The 27,431-nt window shown below is 34.6% G+C and overlaps 1 protein-coding gene across 2 annotated transcripts in view; it reads left to right on the forward strand.

Annotated features, from left to right (window-relative positions):
* The window catches only part of LOC308491905 (RNA-binding protein 27), a 60,532-nt gene extending 40,873 nt beyond the window's left edge, over window positions 1-19,659 (forward strand). For both annotated transcript variants that reach the window (XM_081036091.1, XM_081036092.1), the window contains exons 13-21: window positions 1,308-1,586; window positions 2,905-3,045; window positions 7,057-7,176; window positions 8,074-8,148; window positions 8,285-8,449; window positions 10,156-10,260; window positions 10,389-10,580; window positions 16,802-16,912; window positions 18,176-19,659. In XM_081036091.1, the coding sequence (XP_080892217.1) occupies window positions 1,308-1,586; window positions 2,905-3,045; window positions 7,057-7,176; window positions 8,074-8,148; window positions 8,285-8,449; window positions 10,156-10,260; window positions 10,389-10,580; window positions 16,802-16,912; window positions 18,176-18,259 (1,272 nt within the window). In that variant the 3' untranslated portion in view covers window positions 18,260-19,659. The remainder of the gene's footprint in view (window positions 1-1,307; window positions 1,587-2,904; window positions 3,046-7,056; window positions 7,177-8,073; window positions 8,149-8,284; window positions 8,450-10,155; window positions 10,261-10,388; window positions 10,581-16,801; window positions 16,913-18,175) is intronic.
* The last annotated feature ends 7,772 nt before the right edge of the window (window positions 19,660-27,431 follow it).

Below are 27,431 nucleotides of genomic sequence, written 5' to 3' on the forward strand. Positions count from 1 at the left end.
ACAAATCCCATAGATTGGGTTCCTAAACAACAAAAACTTATTTTTGAGAAATCCAAGATCAGGGTGATGGCCAAAATGGTTCCTTGGGAGGACTGTTTCTGGCTTGTAGATAGCTTCCTTTGTACTGTGTCCTCACAGGTGGAAGGAGAGAGAGGGAAAAGGAAAACTGGAGAGAGATCTCTTCCTGTAAGGCCACCAATCCTATCTGATTAGGGCCCTATCTTTATGACCTCATTTAAGCTCAAGTACCTCCTAAAAGCCTATCCTGAAAGCTTATCTCTAGCCACTTTAGGGATTAGGGCTTTAACATACGAATTCAGGTGTATGTCGGGTGGGTGACACATAATTCAGTCCATAGCAGTAGGCCATGACTTATTTATTCTCTGCTGTTGGGAATTTATGTTGTTTCTCTTTTATATAAAAACAATGCTGTGGTAAGTCTCCTTGTGGATAAAATTAATTAATTTTTATGATGCGTTGCTGAATTAAAGAAAATTTTAAGACTTTATTTGAACTAACAAATTGTTCTCCAAAAGCGTTGTGCCAATTGATACTCCCAAATTCAGCATCTGAAACCTCATCAACACTGTTATATGGATCCATTCAATTTTTTTAAACGAAAAGGTTCATAAGTGAAAAATTATACTTGCTGTAATTTGCTTTTTTTCATTACTATGTAGACTCTAATTTATATAGCATTTGCAGTTCTTTTGGATATACCTATCTATTGTCTTCATCCCTTTTTCATGAAGGCATTTATCATAATGCTTTTCTAAGCCTTTGCTTGTCATAGATATTAAAGCTCCTTTTTCTATTTGTCGTTTACTTTGTGGCATGTTTGGACTGACAAGAGATTTTACAATTTTACGTGGTCAAATCTGCTTCCTGACTCTTTGGCCCCTACCTTTATAGGTACACATATAAAAGCTTTCCCAAACCTAAGGTTATATAGATACTCACCTTTGTCCTGGGTTTTTATGGTGTATTTTGTTTGTTTGTTATTGTAAAAATATTTTCTCTCTCTGGACTTCATTTGAATGTAAGATATCAGGAAAGGTTCTAATAACTCTTTAACTCAAGTGGTTAGGTAACATTAGTAGGATTACTTATTAAATAATATAACATTCTTCCATATATAATTTTGAAATAGGCATGTCATCCTTTAGGGAATAGAGAACTTAACAGAGGATTCACAGTGGATTTCAGCAGGCTGTTTTCTACTTCTGAATTCTCTATCAATTTATTTGCATTTAACTATTTGTTAATATCCGTGTTTTTGTTGTTGTTGCTTTTGTTTTTTCTTACAGGTTGCTTTTAAGGGAGATCCAGAGGCAGCCCTCATCCAGTATCTTACCAATGAGGAAGCCAGGAAAGCCATTTCCAGCACTGAAGCAGTTCTAAACAACCGATTCATTCGAGTCCTGTGGCATAGAGAAAATAATGAGCAACCAGCACTACAGTCCCCAACACAGCTGCTCCTGCAACAGCAGCAAACACTTAGTCACCTGTCCCAGCAGCACCATCATCTGCCACAGCACCTTCATCAGCAGTCTTCTCCCTCAACGGTACATGGAGGTATCCAGAAGGTAATCTGCTAGTTCACAGGGAATTAGAGGTTCCTTAGGCCCACCCTCCAGATCAGTGTTTCTCAGTTTGTGGTCCTTTGGTCTTTTACATCGGAGCCATTCAGTTTGTTTTGCAGACCAGCAGCGTCTGATCTCCTGGAAGCAATTTCTTGGGCCTTATCCCAGCTTAGTCAGAATCACTGAGTGGAGCCCAGGAATCTGTGTTTTAATAAAGTTCTCCAGGTGATTCTTATGTACCCGAAAGGTTGAGAAGTGCTGTTCTACATCAGATTCACTTACCTGAGTGCAAATTCCTGGGCCTTATCTTTCCAAACCTACAGAGTCAGTCTCTAGATATAGGGCCCATAAATCTTCATGTTTAAGACATAACTACAGTGATTCTTCTCAACACTAAAGGATGATAACCACCCACCACTGAACAACTCTGAATCTAGAACTTCTTAGTTTTTGTCTTAGAACCAGTCACCCTTTACCCATCCTTTCGTCCTACTTTTTCCCATGTAGATAAATTTTGTTCCTTTTAAAACTGAAATGGAAGCTCCAAGAGAATGGGATTTTGTCGTGTTTTATGCATTGTATCCCTATTGCCTAAAACAAGGCCTGGCACATATTGCTCAAAACATATTTGAATGAATAGATGAAGGAAGAAAAGAGCAAGCCACCATGCATTAGAGCTGTTTAGATATTGATGACAATCTCTTGCTAGGTGTTCTCTGGTTTGGATTAAATGCATTCAAATTGTAAAATAAAACGTATTCCATATAGTACCTAGTCTTAATTCCATTCATCATCCTGCTTTTTGCACCTATCTCTGCAGTTCTTTTGTCTATGTCCCACTTCATGTTAAGGTCCAAAGGTGAATGCTTCCTCTAGAAGTTGGCTGAATGGTAAGAGTGATACCATCACCTCTGTGATCCATTAGATCCTGTTATGTTAATGCAGTCCAAGATTGCATTTTGTTTTGGGGGTGGCCACAGCACACCATTGTTCATATCAAGCTACTGTTAGTTCAAACCCTCAAGTCTTCAAAGCATTACATATTGAAAGGAACATGACAAAATTATTAGAAATTTTTCTCTGAATATATACACATATATACATGCATTTTGTTGTGACATATTTCAGACATCCAGAAAAGTATGGATAATAACAATCATTTGTGTATCTCCCACTCACTTAAAAAATAAAACCTCATAGATAATTGAAGCACCCTTCCCATTTTCTTACCCTCTTCCCCAGGGTAGTCACTCTCCTAAATTTGTGTCATTCCTGGGCATTTAAAAAACTTCCCACATCTGTATTTATTTTGTCTATGCAGATGCTGAGCAAACCACAGACACCAGGTGCATATGTTCTTAACAAAGTTCCTGTTAAACACCGTCTGGGACATGCCAGTGGTAACCAGAGTGATGCGGCCCACTTGTTGAATCAGTCAGGTGGTGGTGGAGAGGATTGCCAGGTAATGTGTTTCTGTGAACCTCAAATATATTTAGAGTCGTTCAGTGGCACAAAGAAATCAGCAAATTGATTATCAACCAGATTTCTAATGTCTTGTTTCCTCTCGGTCAAGATAAGTGTGACAGCTGCTAACATCAGTGTGGCAGGTATACTTCCCTCATTTCCGTGGTGCAGCCAGACATTTGCTAGTTAAATTTTTCTTTCTATTCCAAGCTAAATAGGAATTGGCGAATTTTAGCCTTTTATTAATAGGCAGGTATCTTTATTCATTTGTTTTATAGTTTTTCCCCTTTATTATAATCTAGAACATAGTGAAGGGGATTCTGTCGTAATCAAAAGTCAAACTTTGAAATGTGTTTTAAGTAGTTTCTTTTGCTTTTAGGGATATTATCTAAACAGTGACTGTCCAGCATGGTGATTATTTCAAACAGAGCTAGGAAAACTGTAAAAGAACAAGAAGGGGGCTAGCTCTACTAGACATTAAAAAAATACTATGAAGTCTGTATAATTAAAACAATTTGATACTAGCACATGAAAAGAAAACCAGTGGAACAGAATAGATCGAGAAATAGACTTCAATTGCAAATAGGAATTTATTATTTGCCAACACACTATTTTACATCAGTGGGGGAAATGTGGACTTCATGATAAATGGTTTTGGGACAATTGGATAGCCATATAGAAAAGATGGAATTAGATCCATTTTTTTTTTCTATGTTCAACCTCAAGTTTTCTTTGTGAACTTAGATCCATTTGTTAAATTACATAATAAACCAGAATAACTTCCAAAAGGATCTGAAATTTAGATGCTGATGGAAATGCTAAATAGTACAGCCTCATGAAAGCAAATTTGGCGGTATCTGACAAATTATGTATGCATTTATTTTAAATCAGTAACCTTCCATCTAACTATCTATGCCAGAGGTGTCCAAACTGCGGCCCGCTATCCATTTGTTATTGGCCCACAGCAAATTCCAAAAATATATTTAGTTTACTTAAATAAACCAGGTGAGGCAATATGTACTTCACCTCGAGTGAGTGGCCCGGCTGTTTGTGTATTTTACCGAATATGGCCCTTGGTGAAAAAGGTTGAAAAAAGTTTGGGCACCCCTGATCTATGCCAAAGATACGCTAGTTAAAATTATGAAAAGACATGTGTAAGGCTAGTAATTGTAGACTCTTTATAATAGCAAAAGACTGAAAACAACCCAAATGTGCATCTGTAGCAAACTGGTTACTTCAAGTGTGGTATGTCTGTACAACAGCGTATGTGCAATTTGTTACAAAGAATGAGGAATATCATTATACCGTGGGGTGGTCATCAGGATATCTTAAGTGAAAAGGCCAAGATGGAACAAAAACAGTAGTCAACCACTGTTGGTATAAGAAAGTAGGGGCAGTGAACACTGCAACTATAAGCAGTTGCTTACAATTAAAAAAAAAATCACATAATTTAAATCTTGGTGATAATAGCAAGGATAGAAGAAACTAGACAACTTTGACTTTGTCTTATTTTGTCGATTTGTCTTGGAAACATGTAAATGCTGTACGTAATTATGAAATGAAATGAAAGTAACCCCTAAAAATTAAAAAGAAAAGTGAACTAGCATGTCTGCACAGAGTGCTTTAAAACAGTTATTTGCCTATTCTTAACGAGATACACCCTGAGGACAAAAAGCAATTTAAGAAAGCTCGGCAGTCATGTCACTGACTATGCTGGTATTCTGAAACGGGTTTGTGGGCATTGTCGAATAAGTCAAATGAGGAATTACATTGGCGTCATTGACAACTGAGATATTCAGTGTGGTTGAAAAGAGAGATGCAAGATAGATAAGGTTAAGTGAAAACACTGTAGTCCTGCATTTGAATTGAAGTGTCAGTATAAAGTCAGATTGTATTTTATCTTAAAAATCAAATAAGCAACAAAAAAAATCTCCAAAACATTTCCTGATCCTACTCACTGAAGAAGTTCAGAAACAATGACCAGCTCAATGGTAATGACCCCTCCTGCAATCCCACAGCACCTCAAGGCATCAGGGGAATGGCTCTCCACAGATCTGGGACTGACAGTGTTCTAGATGAGCCTAAAATATTTTGTCAAAGCAGAAAAAGAGGATGTTGTCGAAGATTACTAGAATTCTGTCAAAGAATGAAAAAATGTCAGTAAGGCTGTAGATCTACTCATCAATTTTTTAAAAATTTAGAGGACAGAGGAACAAGTTCAAGGGTACTGTACTACGGAATACTACAGGATGAGTGACCTGGTTTATTCAACAAATAATTTCAAGGAAAAGGAGAGAGGGAGCAGAATTAAAGATGACTTTAAAAGAGATGTAACCAGTTACACTGTATGGACCATAACAGATCCCAATTCAAATGGGAAAAAATATTTAGAAAACTAACGCAATCTGGAAAATGTGACTATTCAACGATTTTAAAGAATTATTCTTAATTTTTAAGTGTGATGATGATACTATGGTTATGTTTAAAAAAGAAAGAAGTCCTGAGCTTTTACAGATACAACTGAAATATTTACAGAAAATGATGTGTGTAGTGTAAAGATGTAGTGGGGATTTAAATAAAACAAGATTATTTTATGTATTGGTAACTGTTGCTGCTTGGTGATGGATATATCAAGTGTTTTATATAACTATACTTCTGTCTGTTTCAAAAATTTCATTATAAAAAGAAAGGGGAAAAAAAGAATTACAGACTTTGAAGTCAGATAGCCCTGACTTGACCTGCCTCTTACTAGCTGTGTTTGATAACTTGTGAGCATTGGTTTCCTTTTCAATAAACTGAGTTGCTATGGAGATTTAAATTTTTCATTGGTAAAACATAACGGGACAGTGCTTAACACATAATAGGTGTTCAGGAAATTTAGGTGTTCTCATTTTTGTTTTAATAATCATAACATGAACGTCAGCTATGCAGAGTTTCTACAGTTCTTGAGAGACTTTCCTATGTATAGAAGCTTAATTTTGAAGATAATTAAGTATTGTTTGATTGAGAGTAGTTTTGTATTTGGATATATTATTTACACTATTTAATTTTCCATGAACTTCTTAATATTATCTCCTGTGTCAATACGTCATGTATTGAAAGTTAATTTATAAATAAGAGTGGAGTGTGTTAGGACAGCGAGCATTTGATTAAATATAATGTTAAGATTATGATTACAAAGTACCTTAATTCTCAGAAGGTTGTTAGAAACCTGTGTTCTCATTTGGCACTGAGCATATGGAAAGTAACTTATGACAGACAGTACCCTCCATCCAGAGACCACCAGGAACACACCTAGAGTTGAACAAGTCGAGTTTATTCAGTGAGGGAAGGTACACAGTGAAACCGTAGGACACTTCATTTAGAGGGTGTTAGAAAGAACTTGTTTTAGAAATAGACTGTGTTCGGTGATTTGGGGGAGGGTTTAAGGAAACAGTAGTTCTGTGATCAGATACCTCAATAAATCTTACCCAGGGGGATGGAAGACTAGAGTGAATGGCAAAAGCTGTGATTGGTAAAGAAGTTATAGTCATTTCTGTCCGCCAGGATAGAGAAATGTTTAATCATTTTTATGGTTTGGATAGTATTCTGTGTTCAGTTATGATTATGGAGTGGTCTTGTTATTAGCTTGATCCATCATGTTTGCAAGAGTGGCCTTGTCTAGGGTTGATATTCTGTGAAATTGTTTAGGTTTAACAAGAGGACACTAAAGCCTAGCTGTGAGTGGCAGGAGAGCTCCTAGAGGTCAGGGCTTGTTCTTTGTCTCACAATCAAAAAATACAAAGAGAAGAAAAATATGTGATTCCATTCAGAAATAGAACATTGTTGCTAAAAATTAATTCATGTTTTTGTATTTGAGTGACAATTGAATGTAAAGAGCTAGTTTTATAAATGTATTTTTTAAATGTAAAAAAATTTAACTCCTAAAAAAAGAAATATATGCAGTCTTTTTAAAAAATGGCTTTAAAGCATTTCTAAGATTTAATTTAATCATATTTGTGTTTCATAGATATTTTCATCTCCAGGCCATCCAAAAATAATTTACAGCTCTTCAAACTTAAAGACTCCTTCAAAACTTTGTACAGGGTCTAAATCTCATGACGTTCAAGAAGTTCTTAAAAAGAAGCAGGTAACAGCTTTGATTCTTGTTTCCTTAAAGAGGAAAGGACCCATTGAATTCTTAAGTGGTTATGTTAACACCTTTGAAGGGTTCATGTTGTTATGGAACTACATCATAATGTTTATTTAGCTGCTGCTTGATGTTGTGTACTCTTGAACAAAAGATGAACGAGCATAAAAAAATGTTTTCGCAATTGCCATTTAGTGGCTACTTAAAGCACAAGGAAAGACTTGTGTGTATAAAAGTAAATAATATTGAGCTGTCATGTTTTTTCATTCTCCAAGGAACAGAAGCAGACATTTTATTTCGTTATCTTCTGTTTTAATTCCTTTCTGGCCTTGTAAGTTAGATAATGTTTCATATAAAGTATAACATGTAGTTATTATTCATACAACTCAATTCTGAGTTTCCTATCATCTTAGATTTAAGCTCACAGAGTTTTTCAAATAAAATAGATATTTGTGTGTATTATCTCAGTAAAAGTGGAGATTTAAGTACACAGGGGTGGGAGGCAACATTTTCCTGGCAAAAACCATAGATTGTGCTATGGTTTCTAACCTGTAGCTGCGTCTCACATTTTTAAACTTTAAACTTCAAAAATAAGGATTTGGCTTATTACACTGGCAAATGAGATCATTCAAGTGAATAAACCTCATAGATGCAACTAATTAATGTTCAGTATTTTAAATATATTTAAAAGTACAGTTATAAATGTAAACTTTTGTAAGTGTTGGGGAAAATACATTTAAAGGTTTATCTCCGGTTTCAGCTGTTTTTTGATTAGGAGGAAAATCTGTCTTATATAGGGATGGCTCAGAAGAAATGAGTTTAGAATAAAGTAGCCTTATGTATCATTGGCAAATTTTGTTACCCTTTACGAAATTTTTTCTTTACCTCTTCATGTAGGAAGCAATGAAGCTACAGCAAGATATGAGGAAAAAGAGACAAGAAGTGTTAGAAAAACAAATAGAATGCCAAAAGGTAAGACTCATTATGTGCCTGTTGGAATTGATGTATAGAATAGATTTTACAAAGATATTACTATGGATAAAGTTTTTAAGGGTTATTTATATTAAACTTTACTAAGCATGGTTTTACTTTTTTGTTTGTTTTGTAGATGCTAATATCCAAACTAGAAAAAAACAAAAACATGAAACCAGAAGAGAGAGCAAACGTAATGAAGACTTTGAAAGAGCTTGGAGAAAAGATCTCACAATTAAAAGATGAATTAAAAACATCTTCTGCAGCCTCCACACCATCTAAAGTAAAGACCAAGACAGAGGTATCTTTTTGTCTTTTTCATTAAGAATAGGGTTATTGAACATCTGTTATGTGCTTGGCACTTTGAAAATACAATGGAACTCTTACGTAGCTGATAGTCTGCTGGGGAGATAATTATAGTAACAAGTTTTCTAAATATTTTTATAGTTGCTGTGTACTCTCTTTGAAATAGGTGATAATACCCTGTTTGAACAAAGTTGTGTTTTTTAATTGAATTTTTGGTTCTCTGCTGAAGGTGAAACTGCTAGATAGTTCCTGTTTCAGTAGTTTTTTGTAATTCTGTAATAATGCTATAATAAAACTATTCCTTTTAATAGTCAAAAGGTATGATTGGCTTTAAGATGGGCAGAAATGTGACATTTGATTGGAAGGAAGAGTTAGAATTTCTAGACGGTTTAAGTCTAATTTTGTTAATTTCCATTTGTTTACTTATCGTAGGAGAATACTTGCTTTCCACAGCGGTTCCATTATACCACAGCTCTGTAGTGGGATTTTAGATAAATTTCCAGCCCTTTGAGAAGTGGAAATGAATTTGTCAGATATATAAAACATAAATTTTTATGTACAGTATTATATTACATTTGAAATTGTGGTTCTCAGTATAGGAATGTAAAGTGTTTTATTAAAATTGCTTTCTAAAAATATAATAAAAATGTTTTTATTGACATTTCCTCCAATTATATTAGGTTGGTGCAAAATTGTAGTTTTTGCAATTATTTTTAACCTTTTAAACTGCAATTTCTTTTGCACCAGCTTAATAGAAAGTATGTGCACATTTTGAAAATTAAAGAGACTATGGGCGGGAGGGCGGATGGCTCAGTTGGTTGGAGCATGAGCTCCGAACAACAGGGTTGCTGGTTCGATTCCCACATGGGCCAGTGAGCTGCACCCTCCACAACTAGACTGAAGACACCAATCTGCCGCTGAGCTTCTGGAGGGGCGGAAAGATGGCTCAGTTGGTTAAAGCGCAAGCTCTCAACAACAAGGTTGCCGGTTCAATTCCCGCATGGGATGGTGGGCTGCACCCCCTGCAACTAAAGATTGAAAATGGCGACTGGACTTGGAGCTGAGCTGTGCCCTCCACAGTTAGATTGAAGGACAATGACTTGGAGCTGATGGGCCCTGGAGAAGCACACTGTTCCCCAATATTCCCCCCAATAAAATTAAAAAACAAACAAACCACGCACAATAACTGCTTGTCAATTCTTAAAAAAAAGAGAGACTTTGGGGGAAAAAAAACTCAAAGTGATGTACCTGAAGACTGGTAATTTATTTGTCTCTTATCCCCAAAAAAGAGTGGCAATAGTTACAGGGTTCATACCTGAAAGCAGTTATATAACTGTTATGTTTGTACCATTAATGAATTTTTACAATATAATTTATTTTGCCCCGTTGTGTTTCATTTATGATGTTTTATTATGTGAATATTATTCTCAGCTCCCTCATCTCAGATGATTGTTTCCAAGACAGATTTTTAGGCCATCTTAAAGAGTAATACTGCTTATTATATTTATTGACACACTGTCTACATAGTGTCAGTATTACATCTGTAAAGTTACTTTCTCTAAAATACCCATATTTGTTACATACTTTCACTTCCATTTTCCCAAAAGAGCTGTGTGTCATTCTGTAAGTACAGTGTTTATCTTCTGAGTAAAATCTTGCAAGTTATCTAAAAAATACATTTTACTCTTAATTTTTCCAAAGGCCCAGAAAGAACTATTAGATACTGAACTGGATCTTCACAAGAAGCTATCCTCAGGAGAAGATACAACTGAGTTACGGAAAAAACTTAGTCAGTTGCAGGTTGAGGTGAGACTTAAAAGGAGATACTGACTCACTCCGTTTAACATCTCAATAAATACTTTTCTCTTCCTCTATTTTCCAAGGTTTAGTCTAACAATGTGTATTTTATTCTACCTTTGGTTGTTATTATTCAGGCTGCACGATTAGGTATTTTGCCTGTGGGTCGAGGAAAGACCATGTCCTCCCAAGGTCGAGGAAGAGGCCGAGGTCGAGGAAGTCGAGGAAGGGGCTCACTAAATCACATGGTGGTGGATCACCGCCCCAAAGCACTGACAGTTGGGGGATTCACCGAAGAGGAAAAAGATGATTTACTTCAGCATTTCTCAGTAAGTTCTTAAAGTAGCAAATGCTAACTCTAAAAACGCTGTATTCAGCATTTCCGGGCTGCATTCTGTATAAATGTCAAATGTTTTATAGATTAGAAAATAAGTTGTAAAAAACATGCGTATTAGCAAATTCTTATTAATATACTTGAAGGTCAAGAAGCAGCTAATGCTCTGTAATTCCATGATACTCCTCTTAAATGCATTTGGAATGACAAGTTGTTCCAGAGCTATATTTGATTTTGTTTTAGGGTTATTACAGGGTTAGACTATACAGGTGTGTATAGTCAATAAGTGAAAATAATCTGGGATGGAGGCAAAATTCAAAGGAAGAGTTCATTAGGATAAGAAGCGTGTTTAGTTATATTCTGTGTACAGTGGCTACCATTTACTTTTAGACAGACAGATTTGTACAGGTAAAGGCTATTTGTACATAAATAATATAGTCTCCAACCACTCATTACTTCATTCACTATTTATTGAGTGTTATTTGTGCTAGAGCATTTGCATTAAGATCTCATTTAATCTTAAATAACTATAGAACGTGCACCTGAAATCCTGTGTGTACCAGTGGTGACACTGACACTTGAACGTAAGTTAACCAAGGTCAAACAAGTGGTAGGACCAAGATAGAAATACACAGTTGGCTGTTAACATCCAGGACCCCTGTTCCTCAAACAACTTTGAAGGAAAACATTTTCAGCCTTATTCAGTGTTAGAGATGGTGAGGGAAATCTGAAGGAGCAAGGCTTTATTCCAAAGTTTCTTATTAGTTTGATGCCCATTAATCCTGTTTCACCCTGACTGTTGGAGAATGGTGGGTTGTTGTAAAGTGTCCAGATTTTAGAACCTTTGGGCTGTGGCCTGTTCACTCTTGAGCCGATTCCGTGGCTAGTATAACCCGTATTTCCTTTTTTGTAAAGTGGGAGACTGGCTTTAAGTGACTTCTTTGAGGAGTAAAGAAGGTAGTAATACATGGAGGAGCACTACGCACGTGTAGGCTTCTCTTGTGGAGGCTGGATCAATGTTCATTTTTATCTTTTAATGTTGAGCATATAAAATGAAAACCTCCTTGCCAAATAAGGTGCCCATTTAGACCCAGTGCCAGCTCCATTGAGGTGATAATACTGAGTTATGTAAGGCAGAATTTTTATAAATTTCACTTTACAGAAAATTCCAATTGTGCAAAAAAGTAGGTAATCTTATTAAGTAGGAAGCTGCATGCTCTGGTTTGAGGGTCACTGGAGACTATATGTAGTGTAGATGTTTAAGTTTTAACCCAGAAGTCATGCTCAAATAGATCAGCTTCCTTCTCATAAGTAGAATCATTCTAGAGCATCTAATGATAACCAAGTTTTACGTACAAACATTGGATAAGTCTGAAATACGGCATTCAGTTTGTGGAAAGGGGCATGTCCAGGCATTTGGGGAAGGAGCAAACAAAGCCACCTTATATGAGGTAACTTCAAGAAGCTGGTTTTAGGGGCAGCCGGATGGCTCAGTTGGTTAGAGCATGATCCCTGAACAACAGGGTTGCCAGTTCGATTCCCCCATGGGACAGTGAGCTGCATTCTCCACAACTAGATTGAAGACAACGAGCTGCCACTGAGCTTCCGGAGGGGCAGCCAGATGGCTCAGTTGGTTAGAGTGTGAGCTCTCGACAACATAATTGCCGGTTCAATTCCCGCATGGGATTGTGGATTCTGCCCCTTGCAACTAAACATTGAAAACGGCAACTGGACTTGGAACTGAGCTGCGCCCTCCACAACTAGATTGAAGAACAACTACTTGGAGTTGATGGAGCATGGAAAAAAACATACTGTTCCCCAATATTCTCCAATTTAAAAAAAAAATTTTTTTTAAAGAAAAAGTTGGTTTTAATGGTGTTTTGTTACTTGTTTTGATAAAGTGCTATCAGACAGCCTTGAGTACTAGAAACAGACTTACCCTAGTAACAGATACTTAGGCAGTACGGTATGCTTTCTTTGAAAGAAATACAGAAATACATGTGCCTAGATATTGTAAATATATTTAGCAGACTTAAAGGATAATTCTTCTTTGATGTTTTATTTTTTTTTTAATTTTTTTATCTGGAACTATTGGGGAACAGTGTGTTTTCCCAGGGTCCGTCAGCTCTAAGTTGTTGTCCTTCAATCTTAGTTGCAGGGGGTGCGCAGCCCACCATCTCATGCGGGAATTGAACCTGCAACCTTATTGTTGAGAACTCACGTTCTAACCAACTGAGCCATCCCACCGCCCCTCCAGCAGCTCTGGTTGTCTTCAGTCTAATTGTGGAGGGCGCAGCTCACTGACCCATGTGGGAATCAAACCAGCAACCCTGTTGTTCAGAGCTCATGCTCTAACTGTCTGAGCCATCCGGCTGTCCCACAAGGTTTTATTTTGTTTTGTTTGTTTATATCCTGTAAAGGCTAAGGTAAAATGTATATTTTCAGTATTCTTTTACTGTCCTTAATTGTGAACGGATCATGGAAGAACATTATATGAAAGATGGATGGGTTTTAGTGAAGTCATTCTGAAGAGTGAGGACCCAATTTTGGAGTCCTTCAGTTTATTCTTGTATCCAGTAATCTGCTTCTAACAATTTATCATAAGAGAATTGTTATGGTTGCATGCAAATGATACCTGTAAGTATGCTTGGTGTAGCACATTTTATATTAGTGAAAATGGAAACATTTGGCCTGAGGCTGTATTTTACAGACCCCTGGTATATATTATTATATTACTTCATATGTTAAATATTAAAGTTTAAAAATATGGAATGATATATAATAAATAGGGTTTTTTATATTTAACAGATAAAATCAGTGAGTCCAGAAAGAACTTTTTAAAACAGAATCCTTATTTGTATATCTTTCATTTGACAGAGATCTGAGGGTATTAAAGACCCTCCTAAAGAATTTCCTTTGACTATTTTAATATTAATATTAAAGTTTAGGTCAGGAGCTAAAAATATTAAGTCCCAGAACCTTGCTTAAGGGCAGAGAGGACAGAAGCTAAGCTTCATTCCTTTACAAACCCTGGTGAAAGAGAGCTTTGGCTGGTTTCAACAATACAACAGAAAGTTATTTATACTAAATATTTGGAATACTTGAACTGCATTTTGAAGGAATATGCATCAGTTTAACCACACAGTTCTTGAACTGTGGTAATGTAATTTAGCTGTTATCTTCAGTGATGGAGTAGATCTTGATTTTATTTTTCTTCTTCCTGATTATGAAAGTAGTGCACACTTTCTCAGGATACATTGGCTGCAGGTAACATATATGTAACTTGGAAAACAGGGACATTTATTTATTTTATTTTCAAGTCGTCTAGGGGTAGGGATGTTTTACAGATTTATTAATTCTTAAACTCAGCCACACAGGTTTTCATGTTTTTTCCTCTGTTCTCCTATTATGTTGGCTTTTGTTTTTAGGCCTTTGTCTTTATGGTGTCAGGGTGGCTGTAACAACAAATATCATGGCCTCTAATAACGTTTAAAGCTGAAAAGGAGGAGTACCTTTCTTAAGACATTTTTAAAGATAGTGAAATAAACCTACCCAGAAAGTATTCCTCTTCCCATTCCCCTCCCCGAACCCCTACTAAAAAATCCCTCTTTCGTGAACTACTGGTATTTACTGCTTGTTGATGGCCAGTTACTTGTAGGGTGTTTCCCATCTTCTCACTACCGTATTTCCCCAAAAATACGACCTAGCCAGACCGTCAAGTCTAATGCGTCTTTTGGAGCAAAAATTAATATAAGACCCAGTCTTAAGACCTCACCGGACCACCAGCTAAGACTCAGTCTTATATTAATTTTTGCTCCAGGAGACACATTAGAGCTGATGGTCTTGCTAGGTCTTATTTTCAGGGAAACACGTTATTAGGAACAATGTTTTATACATCTTACTGGATATGGCATTTTTGAATAATTTGTTATGTGGGACAGTCTTCCACATTGCAAGACCTTCATCACCCTGGCTTCCACAAGCTAAATGCCACTACATGCTCTTCAGTCAGTGTGACAATCAAATGCCCCCTCGAGTAACATTATTGTCCCCAGTTGAGAACCATTGCTTCAGGTTAGTTTGCAGGAGTGAGATGACTGGCTCAAAAGCATGCGTATTTAAAATTTGGTACAGCTTGCCAATAACCTTCTAAGGATGTTGTACTAATTTATAGTTAATTTATATTTATGCCTTGCGTGAGATTATGTGTTTGCCCATACCCTCAGCAGCACTTGAGTTTTGTTTTTTCATGTTTGTCAGGTGATTGATGAATGATGATTGGCACAGATTTGGCATCAGTTTTTGATCTAGGAAAATGGCTGGGCTAGATGAATTTCTCTCTGAGTGAATTCTACATCTAAGGTTCCAAGTACCTCTGAGTTATTACATATAACTTTTCATTGATGGTACATAATTGATTTGCTCATATTTATGCATACATTCATATATCAACATTTGAATTATTTTATTTTGGGGAGCTACACACATACACAAAGTGTAGAGAAATCAAAGTGTATACATTGAAAAATAAAATTTTCTTCTGCCTCCAGTCACTCAGTTTCACTCCCCATAGGCAATTACCGTTCTCCATTTCTCACATATTTTCTCAGAGATATTCTTTATATATTATTTATATATATATATATATTATTTATATTATATATGTTATATATTTATATATATTATTTATATATATATATCATTTGATCTGTTTTACACAAATGGTGGCATGTTATACAGCACTCTTGTCCATATGCACTTTTCACTTAATATGTATAAAATGTTATTAGAGATTATATATTAGAGCCTATGGTGTTGCTTTATTCCTTTTAATAGCTGCATGGTATTTCATTGCATAGGTGTACCATACTAGATTTAAACAGTCCCATATTGATGGACATCTAACTTTTTCCCAGTATTTCGTTATTTCAAGCCATAGTACAGATACATGTGTGAGAAAGAATATGTGTATGTATAGAAAAATTAGGCATTTTAATAAGTATGTGATACTTTAATAAGCTAGTCCTAAATCTTTTATTTTTTTGATAAAAAGTTAATACATCAAAATGATGAAGCATATGGTTAGTAAAAAGTAAATATAACCCCACTTCTCTTATTCCTTGCCTACTCTTAAAAGGTAGTCACTATTCTTCGATGTCTTTATAGAAAAAAGTTATGAGTATAAGAATACATACATAAAGTCTCTCACTTAAAAAAAATTACTAAAATGGAATGATATTATAACTACGTTCCAAACCTTGCTTTTTTAACATAAATATCTTAGCTCTTTGGTATTTTCTTAAAATTATAAAGATAATATTCGATTTAAAATGTTTATTAAAACAAACTATACCAATTAGAAATGTATAATTCAGTGCTTTATTACAGGGTAAACTCCCATATACCTGCCCCACAGGTCAGGAAATGGAATATTCCCAGTACCCCAAAAGCTCCCTCCCATTCACTGTCTTCTCAGACAAGTATTGAGGATAGTCTACAACCCAGCACCATTGATAGGAAAGCTTTTGGAATGACTAAGCTTTCATTTTTATGATTCTTTGGGTCTCTTCTTTTGTCCCTGTTTCTTTGTCTTTAAAATTAAACTTTTGCTTTCTCTTACTGAAATTTGCTGGGGAGGAAAAAAATGTTTAGACGATTGTCCCAAAAAATAATTTGAAACAGCGGTTTTATCTTGAGTTAGGATGGTAGGTATTTAACGTTTGTTGAATGTGTAGGTGAGCTGGGGAGTACTTGTCATTATTATATAGCATTTCAGAACAGGAAGTGGGAATAGCATTGTCAAATATAGGTGGGGCTATATGAGATGACATGAGATAGACAGTTTTTTTAAAAAATACTTATATTTTAAAAGTTTCAGTCTAAACATGTAGATCATCAAAGCCAAAGGCCAGTAATTTTATTTGTTGTCCTTATTATGACTTTTCGAAGTAGAATGATGATCTTATCATCCAAACCAAGACGGAACCTATTGACATGACGTAGATATAAATCATGGACTATCCTGGGCAAACCAGAACATATGGTTTACTAATTTAAAAAGACTTCACCTTTTCTAGCTCTTTTTGGAATTTTTTTGTAGATACAGTTTGACAGACTTTTCTCCCCATCATTACCCTTTTTAAATAACGCAGAATTTGAAGAAATCATTAGTGAATGTGAGTACAAACTTTTGTGCTTTCCTAAAATCTATTTTAGGCTTCAAACCAAGGGTCAAAATTCAAAGACCGTCGGCTACAAATATCATGGCACAAATCCAAGGTGCCTTCTGTATCCACGGAGACTGAGGAAGAAGAAGTCAAGGAGGAGGTAAATTGAATGACTGAAAATAAGAGTTGAATTAGATCGTTTCCCAATTACATACATGTTTTTCTTGACAGTAAATAGGATTAAAGGGAAATCTTGAATTCTTTCATGCATACAGTTAGTTAAGGCTAGTCTAGAAGTTTACTAAAGAACCAACAGGTGCAGAAATATAAAAAGCTCTTTAGGAGATTATTTTTTAGTATAGGAAAGACTATTTTTTTTTGCATTTATTTTGGCTTTATTTGCTCTAGTTATTCTGGTAAATAAGGACATGGATTACATGAATAAATTAAATTTTATCAGGTTGTTTTAGCGTTTTGCTTACTCAAATTCCATAGGTAATGGATTTTCTTATTTTCCTTCTCTATACAGTTGGTTAATATCAGAGTGTAAAGAAGTTAGATATAAGAGAGAAGAATAGGAAAATAAAAGACTTATACATACTACGTGTACTAAATAATCAACTTCTTAAAATATATGAGAATTAATTTTGCTTTTTTACTCCTATATTTCTAATTAGTTTATTAAAACAGACACTTAGCCAGCATTGCAGCTTATTCCGGGTTCATCACGATTTTGGTTTTAAAAGATGTCTAGCATTTACGGTCAATCAAGAGTTTTCTAACCTTATGGTTAATTTTATGCAACAAAAGGAGAAATATTTCCTGTGTTAAAAAACAAAGAAAGGAAAGAAAAATCTGCATTAAGCAAGCAAGAAAGAAAAGACAAATCTTGGTATTTGGGGACTATTTGTACGTATTTCTACTTTGTGTAACATTTTAGATTTTTATATAAGATTAGGAATGTCATCAGTGTCATGGAGAAATTAGTATGTTCTCCCCTCACAATAATCGGATTATATGGAAGGTTTAGGAGTTTGAGTGGTCATTTACTTTTCTCATTTTTAAGTTAATGGAATAAAATTAGTTTTATCAAAAACACTACATAGGTAATTTTTCTTTCATTTTCTCTATTAAACATTCATATATTTATTTTTCAATGATACTAGAATAGAAATCTATTAAAATGAAGCAAAAAATTAGGGGAGAATATACGTACATTTAAAAAAATGTTTTGGGTTTTTTTGCCCCGAAAGATACTCTGAGTGCATCACTTATAAATCCAGCCTGGGCTTTGTATACTCATCTGTTTGTCCTTTGGCCTAAAAAGTTATTTTACTTAACTATTCTACTTAACTATTTTACTTAACTTTACTAAACTTTACTTCTTGTAGCACTGAGCAAATTTTACCCTCTCTTTCTTCAGGAAACAGAAACCCCAGATTTGTTTTTGCATGATGATGATGACGAAGATGAAGATGAATACGAGTCTCGTTCATGGCGAAGATGAAATCTGATACGAGCTGTATAATTTTTAGGAATATTGTTTAGAAGAACAACTTTTTAAAATTATTTAAAGAAGTCAATGAGCCAAAAATTTTTTTTTTATTTTTCTTTTCAACACAGTAGATTTAAGGACAGCAAGTTTGCTATTTAAACACATCTCATAACTGTTCATGATATTAAAGCACCAAAGGCCTAGTGACTTTTACACAGTTGTGAAGATCCACAGGAATGACATGGATATTCTCTAGAGCCTTATTTTCCACACCACCTGTTTTTGTTGGTATTGGTGTTGGATTATGTTGTAAATGACAGGGTTTTCAGAAATTTTATTTTGGATTATAATCTGATAAAATTTCATTAAATGTCAAAATCGCCTGGAATCTCTTAACTCTTAGCTATTATGGATGGGTTGTCAGACAGTAGGAGATATTTGTAATTAAAATAGCCCTTTGCTTTCAAGAGTTGTCTTGGAAGAAAAGTAAATTTAATTTTTTTTACTGAGGAGGAGCCCAATTTGTATTTAATCTAAAATTTTTTGATGGGGGGTTATGTGCAGTAGTAAGTACTATTTTAGTGTAAATCATAACAAACTGTGTTCTTAAATGCTATAAGGTAATGGTAGTTAGCTCCATGGTGTTTTCATTCTGTCATCATATTAACTCTCTTGGACTGCTCCTGCTGATCCTTAATTTGCTTTGAAATTAGTAAGCATTGGTTCAGTTGGTCCTTTTTTAAAAAAACAAAACAAAACATCAGAATGTAAAAGGCTGTTACCTATTGACCCCTTTCTCTTCACCATTTTCTTTCTCCTGCCTTTTTATTAATAGGCCTGACTTACCCATTATTGAGACAAGTGAGTCTTTTGGGCCACCAAAAGTCAACCCCCAATAAAAAGTTTAAACCTTGATAAGTAAGTGTTTTGATGAGAATAATGGGAGGATTTGTGGCGGAGAGTCAGTCACCAGCTTTTTTTTTTTTTTTTTTTTTTAAATCTTCAGTTTAGTTAATAGTTATACAAAAGAGTTAAAAAGTGTCCAAAAACAATTTTTTTTGAAATTTGTTTTCTAAATTTAAACCATGATGATGAAGTGATGGGGTAGGGTGGGGGTGGGACAGGGGAGGGGGCATGGGTATGCTAGTAATAAATGGGAGTCATAACTTGACTGATCAGATGACCTTATTTTTTGATAATTTTGTAGCTTGTTGCTATCCATGAACATGCATCCTCCAGTAGACAGTTTCCTTCACTGTGTGCATTTTTACTGTACACTGTATAGAGTAGAGTATCTGTTAAGTAAAATATATATGTAAATTTATGTCCTTGTGTTCTGAATGTTAGATGGAAAAGCAGAGGAGCAACACTACACTGTATTGACCCCTGGGGAAATAAAATGATTAATGTACATAGGATGTCACTTTTTCAAGGATATACACATCTATGTTTTTGTATGTGTGTGGTGTGAAAATTTGAAACTTCCTGTTGGCTTCAAAAGGTTCTTGGTGATCACTATATAAAGGATTTTGTTTCCTGAGGTAAAGACTGTTTCTCAAAATAGCAACTATTCACTAAGAAACTTAAAACCATCAGGACTCTAGATTTACTTAGCTACAAGAAGTTTAATCCCACGTTCTGATTATCTTTTCTACATGTTTTCCTGGAATGATGTGTCAAACCAGGATCATTTTTTTAAGTTCATGTAATTTCCCCTTCATAATAATAAGGACTTCCTCTTTCTAGGTTGTTAATATATTTCTGATAACACTGAAACTAAAATAAGCTTATAACAGAATGGAAAACATTACAATGGGGTACCTAGAATAAGCAATCTTGCTCCTTCCTCCATCATCTCTTAATGAAATTTTCTTGATGTCTGTGGCTCAGTCGGTATATATTTTGAAAGATTCATTGTGGTGAATATTTTGAGTCCTGACAGTTTAAACGTGATAGAGGGAACAAAGGATTTATATATTTTTTGTACAAAGTTTTTTCTTAAACTGTATAATTTTGTAAATAATTTGTTGGTTTTTTTTGTGTACTAAAACTACCAGCGTATAGATTTCAATAAGAATTGTTGTATTTTTGTATTTGGAAACTGAAAATTACAGTAAATTAATGGAGCTGTAAGAAAATTTTCAGTAGACTGACAGTTCAACAGAATGAGATTCCTTTTCATATGATTTTTTAACCTCAAAATTGACATCTTATACTCAGTACAGAGAGAGTTGAGGATCTGTTTGATTTTTTTAGTTATTGGGAGAGGGGCTGAAAGAAGAGTGTTAAAGAATAGATAGCTACTTTTTCCAGTAAGATTTGAGGCCCTTTGTATAAAACTTCATTTTTAATACATCTTAAATAGGACTAAAATACTTTTAAAATGTTCTTTCTAAGAATTCTAAAACACGTTTGACTCAAAAATGAATTCAAAATATGGGTTAAATATTAGGAAATTTAAGTTAATGTTAGAATAAAATCGTTGTATATATATATATATATATATATATATATATATATATATATATATATATTATATGTTTTTTGTTTGTTTTCCTTTAGGATTTTTTTATCCCCACCCTCATATCCCTAAGCGTTTAGAATTTCTCTTAAAAGTGAGTAACTACCATGATTTGTTTCCTTGGTATCTTCATTTACAGAGATAAAATAGACCACCTGAGGCAGATTCTGTTCTTTTTAATGTGTATGACATCATTCTAACTAGCTACGAGGTAACCATCAATCCAGCTAGGTCAGCCTGGTTTACTAGTGGACTGCTGCCCAAGCTTAGAACGGTAACCCCAGGGAATGCAGAATTTTTCTCAATTTCTTCATGTTGTAACAGTGGGAAAACATGGTCACTAGCTAATATGATAAATTGGAAAACAGTCTTGTTAGAGTGAAAAAGGTCCGTAGTGATGGATCATTATTTCAAAAAAAAGAAAAAAATCATGTGAAAAGGAATAGTGGTTCCTCTTGATGTATAGTATGCCTGTATTATAGTTTTTACAAAATTGTGAACTTGTGTAATAGTATAATAGGAGATATTGTTGAATTTCTAACTGTTTATACATTTAAATTCATATATGTAATGTTTGTTTTATCGATTACAATCTGAATTTCTAAGAAGCATGTTGACTTTTGCAATAAAGATGCAATATGGAATGGTTCACAATTGGGAAAAAAAGAAAAAACAGAAAAGCATTACGAATTTAAAAGAATTTGGAAAATATATGAACCATTCCAAAAATTATAACAATCACCAAAAGAGCTGTAATTCTGACTTGTTCTGGAAAGAAAGAAAATGTATGTGCATGCTTGCTTGTGTGTGAGAGTGAGTGAGTACTGGATATGTATGTGTGTTTTATGTTGGGTTCATGTACATGAGAGAATGCCACTGTATGAATTTGGGTACTGAAGTCACTGGCTATTAAATATTCAGGAGAATAACTCCCTCAACAGGATGGTCTTGCAAATGAAAGAAGTGGATTCAACTATTACTTCTAAGTAAGCTTTGCTAGCCACATTTCTTTGTTCATGGATGGGTGTTGATATCCCAGATGTAAAGCACAATTTTATAAAAGCAATTATTTTAATGTTATCTTGAGGATATTCAATATGCCTGCCAATAATAGAAAGGATGTTTTTCTTAAGTGGAATAGAGAAGGGAAAGATCTCTCTCCTTAAAGAGATGACCTCTAATTGTGATGAATGCTTGTAAGGAATAACAAGAGAAGGAAGTGAGCTTATACTCGTTAAGGACTGGGTGGTGATAAGAAAGCCAAGTGTATCACTTGGGCTACTACTTTCTCGTTTTAAAAATTGCTTTTCTTATAAAATCGCCCCTCACATGATTATGTATTGTCTAAGAAGAGTCATTCTTTAAATCTCAGCTTATACAGGAAAATACTAAAGAATGGGAGTAAATTTCATTTTAATTCTTTACAAATAAGTTTTATCTGTATTTTATGAATTAAGTATATAGCAAATAAGTTATGTGACCATTTGTTTTGAATAGATGGTAATTCATCCTACATATGTTTATAATAAACAGTTCTGGGACTTTGGGAGGCGACAAGCATAATTCTGAGCATAGTTATATCTGTTTACTATTAAGTCCAAATATTTTACTAAAATACACCTCATTAACAGAAATTACTGGTTTTATGGTTTACTGAGTTTGATACAAATTATGAATCGTGAGCCCCAATATACTATCTAGTCTGGATCTGTTATAGTAAAAATACAAGCCTGTGTGTCAACATGTGGGATTATTTTAGGTGACAGGGTTCCTTTAAACAAGTAGACCAACACCGTCTTGCAGGGCAAACCTGCTCATTTTTGTATCATTTTTAGTGTCAGCTAATTGAGGGGTCAACCAACACTGACTCAAAAAAAAAAAAAAACCCCAAAACTGCTTTTGCATGTGTTAATGAACCACCATTTATGCTAAATTGATTCTACTGCCAAGTGATCTCCTTTCTACAGAATTGTCTACCATTTGGCCTCTTACCCATTTTCTACAATCGACCTTAAGTTAACCATCTCAGCATTCTGAGATAGGTGACTTGATACAGGTGAAATTAAGGTCAGAACGGTGTTTGATGATTGCAAGATATTTGTAGTTTGGTCTGCTCTTAGGTTTCTGCAACTTTTTTTCTTTTTGGTGGTGGTGGTGGTCATTAAGCATGAAAAACATCGATGCTACTTTTTCTTGGTATTCGTGTTATCTTTTTGTGAGGAACGGGAAGAAAGCCCTAATCTAGTAGCCTATTAGCTTGTTTTCAATGAAAAGAAGCTTGTATTTTCTACATTGCTTCAGTTTTCTAACTATGTCATAGAGTTGTACTTTGATACAGTGGTCCATTAGTTATTAAAAGAATAGCATACTGGTTTAGTACTTGATCATAATTGTTCTTCACTCAATTCTTTGTCTGCTAGTAGGGGTTTGGAAACAAGCCTTTTAGTCGCCTAACCTTGTTTCTCAGTATTGCCTTGTAAACACCTCATAAAATTGAATGCCTCGTTAACAGTTGTCTAAAGTCCTAGTGAGTCCATCTCTTCTTAGTTTATCACAGACAGCTGTTACTGTGAGATATTGACATATTTCTCCCGATTTAAAATTAGAGAATAAGGGCTAATATATAGACCTTGCCAAATTAACTTGGTTTCTTGAGGATGATTTGGCTTCAGGATTGAGGCTCTGCACACATTCAGTTTTTCTTAGACCAAACACTGTCTATTTGTGTAAACGTCTGTCCTGGATAAACTACTGAGTTCTAGTTCCTGAACCACCCTCCAACAAAAGGTTTGTTTGTTTCCTGTAGGATTCAAGTTTTTAACATTTAGAGCCTGTAGAGGGCTCTAGAAGGCAAAAATTAAGAGCAGTGACTGAATTTTTTTCACAGCAACTTAACAGTGAACAACACATTTTGCATTGTGATCCAGTATACATACACACAAAAGTTCACCTAAACAAAAGTTCACCAAACAATACCCATATTACTCAATATGCACCTGATACTGTTTTTATTCTATTCTTGTCAGGACCCACTATTCGGCTTTCAAACTCGCAGTTTGGAAAACACTACCCTATTGAGTTGCAGGGTGCATTGGATTTTTAAATTACTCTCTTCCTTGCTGTGACATCAATACTATTTTGAGTATCAAATGATAATTTAATAGTCTGTATTTTGCTTGGAAAAGTCTAGAGTCTGAAATTGACCATTAGCCTAAAATTAAAGGTAAAAATGTATACATCCATGTCATTATTGATTTGATGCTCTTGAACATGAAGGTATTTTATAGTGTTTTTATTTTTAAAATAGACAACTGCGAGTGGCTTTTTAAACTTGTCTGCAGTTTTATATTTTTGTCATTATTTGTCCTGGGAAGGGAGTGGAATACTAGTGTATTGGTACTACTTCTTAGGAAATTCAAATCACTTTGTACAATTTTTTTTTTAAAAAAAGACCTGTCCGTGAAGTCCATACAAGTACAACTTTTTAGTGTCTGAATCAATAAGACTTACTTGATTTTTAATTTAATTTTGCATAGTCAACTTAGCTATCAACCATCAGAACAAACTAAGTTTGATATCTTGGTGAGAAAATTGTGAATATTCCAAACTTGTGCCATTGAATTTCCCCCCTTTCAAACACATTCCCCTGTAAGTTTACAATAAATAGTAGATAATGATAAACCACTATATAAAAATAATTACCTAATTCGTGTCACTTAATCTTGGGCAGGTGTGTCATTTGTATCTTTACATGCCTGAGCTTTTCCAGTTCCTAAAAGGTAAAAAGATGTTGATGAGAATGTTGCCATATCTTCAGAAATCCACAGAAGAAAACCATTTCAATCTGCAAAGTAATCGGCAGTAATCATGGAAATGTATATTCCTTGTACATTTCAGTATTTCTATTCTCTGTCCATGTACATTCCTTTTGGGGTTCCTTAAGCAATAAAACCTGACTTTTACTGTAATTCCAAGGTACCAAGTAAATATTTTCAGTTAAACTGGTGGATAATTTTAAGCTATTAACTTTTAAAAACAATATTTCCAATTATACTAGTTAATCTAAACTATTCACTTTTGTAAACTAGTAAGTGGCATGTATTGCATGCAGACTGGACCAGGTGATGGCTCAGTAGTTGCTTGCATCCTGTATTTGCAGCAGCCCTTTGAAGAAGGTGCTTTCACCTCCCTTGTTCAGCTTTGAACTGGGTGTTGGCAAGATTAAGTGGTTCCTGGAGGTCACGTGGCCTGTAGTGGTGGGACTAGGATTTGAACACAGGTCTGACTCCCGAGCTCATGCTCTTAACCTCTGTGCTCTGCTGCCTCTAATAACATGGAATATTGCAAGTCTGTAGAATGTCACTGGTCTTTTTTATTAGTGTCTGTCAAACACTGCCATTCTGGCTCCTTCTGTTTCATCTGCCTTGGATTGGAACCAGGCTCCCTTGGGGGGCAACACTGTGTTTTTAGGTAGCATATTGGAAACCATAGCAAACAGTTTATTTATGCTAATTGGTGGGGAAACATTTTAAAGCAATAATTTTCTGTGACCTCTATAATGTACAGCCAGCCAATTTGATACATTTCGCAATAATTTGGCTATATCATAACCTATGTTTATTTTATTTTCAATTTTATCTTAAATGTTTTCCCTGTGGCAAACTGAATTATGATAATCTTGCAGTATTTCTACCTTGCTTTGTGTTTTTCAATATTTCTGGTGCCTTCTTCCTTTTAACCTTGGCATTAAAAAAATCATGTTGTACATAACTAAGTTACATGCTTTAATTTAATGATGTTTTCATATAGTATACTGAATTTTCTAGGCAGAAAGTGCTGAGAATAGCAGTGTTCATACTTATGTTTATGCCATAGATTTTTTTAAAAGAATATATGCTCAGTGAATAAAACTGGTGTTCATATTCTGTTGTTTATAGAATTATTTGATTTTTTTCCATGTTCAGATGTCTTATTTTAGTAATGTCATTCTAAATCCTTGTGGTTTTCTTAATTTTTGCTATTCTGGCAACTACAAAATGTTTATTTGACTACTAATGGTATGGTAATAATTGTTATCTGCAAAAAATAAAAATAAAAGAAGATGTAAGTACCCTTGGGACAAAGGGGGCTTTTTTTTCTTTGACAGTCCATGAGAAAAATAGGCATGTTCTAATAGATTCAACAGAAAAAGCTTTTTATTCTTGGCAAATTTAGTAGTCATTGGGAATATTTCCAGTAGGGTAACTATATCAGGGAAATTGCTGAGACAAGATGATTATAACATTCTGCTGGTAACTACATGTTTTTAGAAAGGTGTTTGTTTACCCTTTAAAATTTGAGTTGTGTGGGGGAAATTATTTCACTGTTATCAAATGCTGTAAAAAAAAAAAAAAGCACGTGCTTTAAAAAAAATTACCACCATATTTCCCTTTGAAATATTAAATACTATGGGGAAGAATCTTATACATAGAACTTAATGTCTTGGAATTATAATTTTTCATTTTTTGAAAATTTTCTACCCATAACTTTAAAGCACTTCTCTCCCTGTGATTTATTTAAGTCCTAATAAATTATACATTTCTGCACTTAGCCATTCATGTGAAAATTATTTGGAGTCATCCCAATAGAATGGTGCTGTGTGGTCTCCTGAGGCCCCAAGTATGTCAGAGAAGTCTCATCCACTCTTCATTTTTCCTTCCAAGTGACTATTGTTGATAAATCAGATAAAGCTGAAGAAAAATCTTTAAAGATGGAAGGAAACAATTACAATCTACTGAAAAGTGAGAATTTACTTATTTAAGGCCTCTTTATGGCAAGCTTCTGTGCTGAGTTTATTTTTGGAAAGCTATTTGTGAGTTGGAAGCACCTATCAATTTCTTAGAAATGGCCGTATCTAGGGACAGGAAAGAACCCAACTGGTACGTTCACATGTGCAGAAAACTTTGAACATTGTCTGTAAAAACAGTACACTGCTTATTTTGCCTTTCCTTTTTTCACAGCCCCGGAGGATAGCCTTTTTATTCATTTTGAGGTTTTGTTTCTCATTACTGACAGTAGTTTTATGCTTCATAGACATAGGGTGGTGGGAGAATTGGTTACAATAGATGGTTTCACTTGTTTTTCTTTCTTTGTGGCCTACGTAAATCAGAATCCAAATCCAAAGAAACTTCGTACACTTAAAATAGAAAAGTACAATGAGTTTTGATTCTGTTTAACATTTAAGTAGGGTCATCACTGACCATTCTTGCCCAGAAATATGATGGGTTTTTGTGGGTGTGTACTATAAATAACTAAGAAAACAGATCAGATGGTAAAATATTCTGCACACGGAAGCCCTTTATTAACTGTTGAGTAAATGACTTGAAGAACCAGGAGAGGTAATAAAGAGCAATCTATCTCTGCCTTTTATTGGGTTAATTTTTATTTCATTCACCACAGTCAATTTTAATGGTTCTAAGAAGTGATTGTAAATTTGAAAAGGGAATTGTGAAGACTATTATTATTTCCCAGTATATTTCCTATGAATTGCTTTTTAGTTTAAGTCTTGCTTTCTTTAAGTAGGGTACCATTTCTGTGTAGTACTTTTAGTGTCAGTATTCCCAGTGTAAAATAGATCCTTCCTTCAGAGGCAAGCAGAACTTGGAGGACTCAGCAGGTCTGATG

Source organism: Rhinolophus hipposideros (assembly GCF_964194185.1).
Source record: "Rhinolophus hipposideros genome assembly, chromosome: 23".
NCBI lineage: Eukaryota > Metazoa > Chordata > Mammalia > Chiroptera > Rhinolophidae > Rhinolophus > Rhinolophus hipposideros.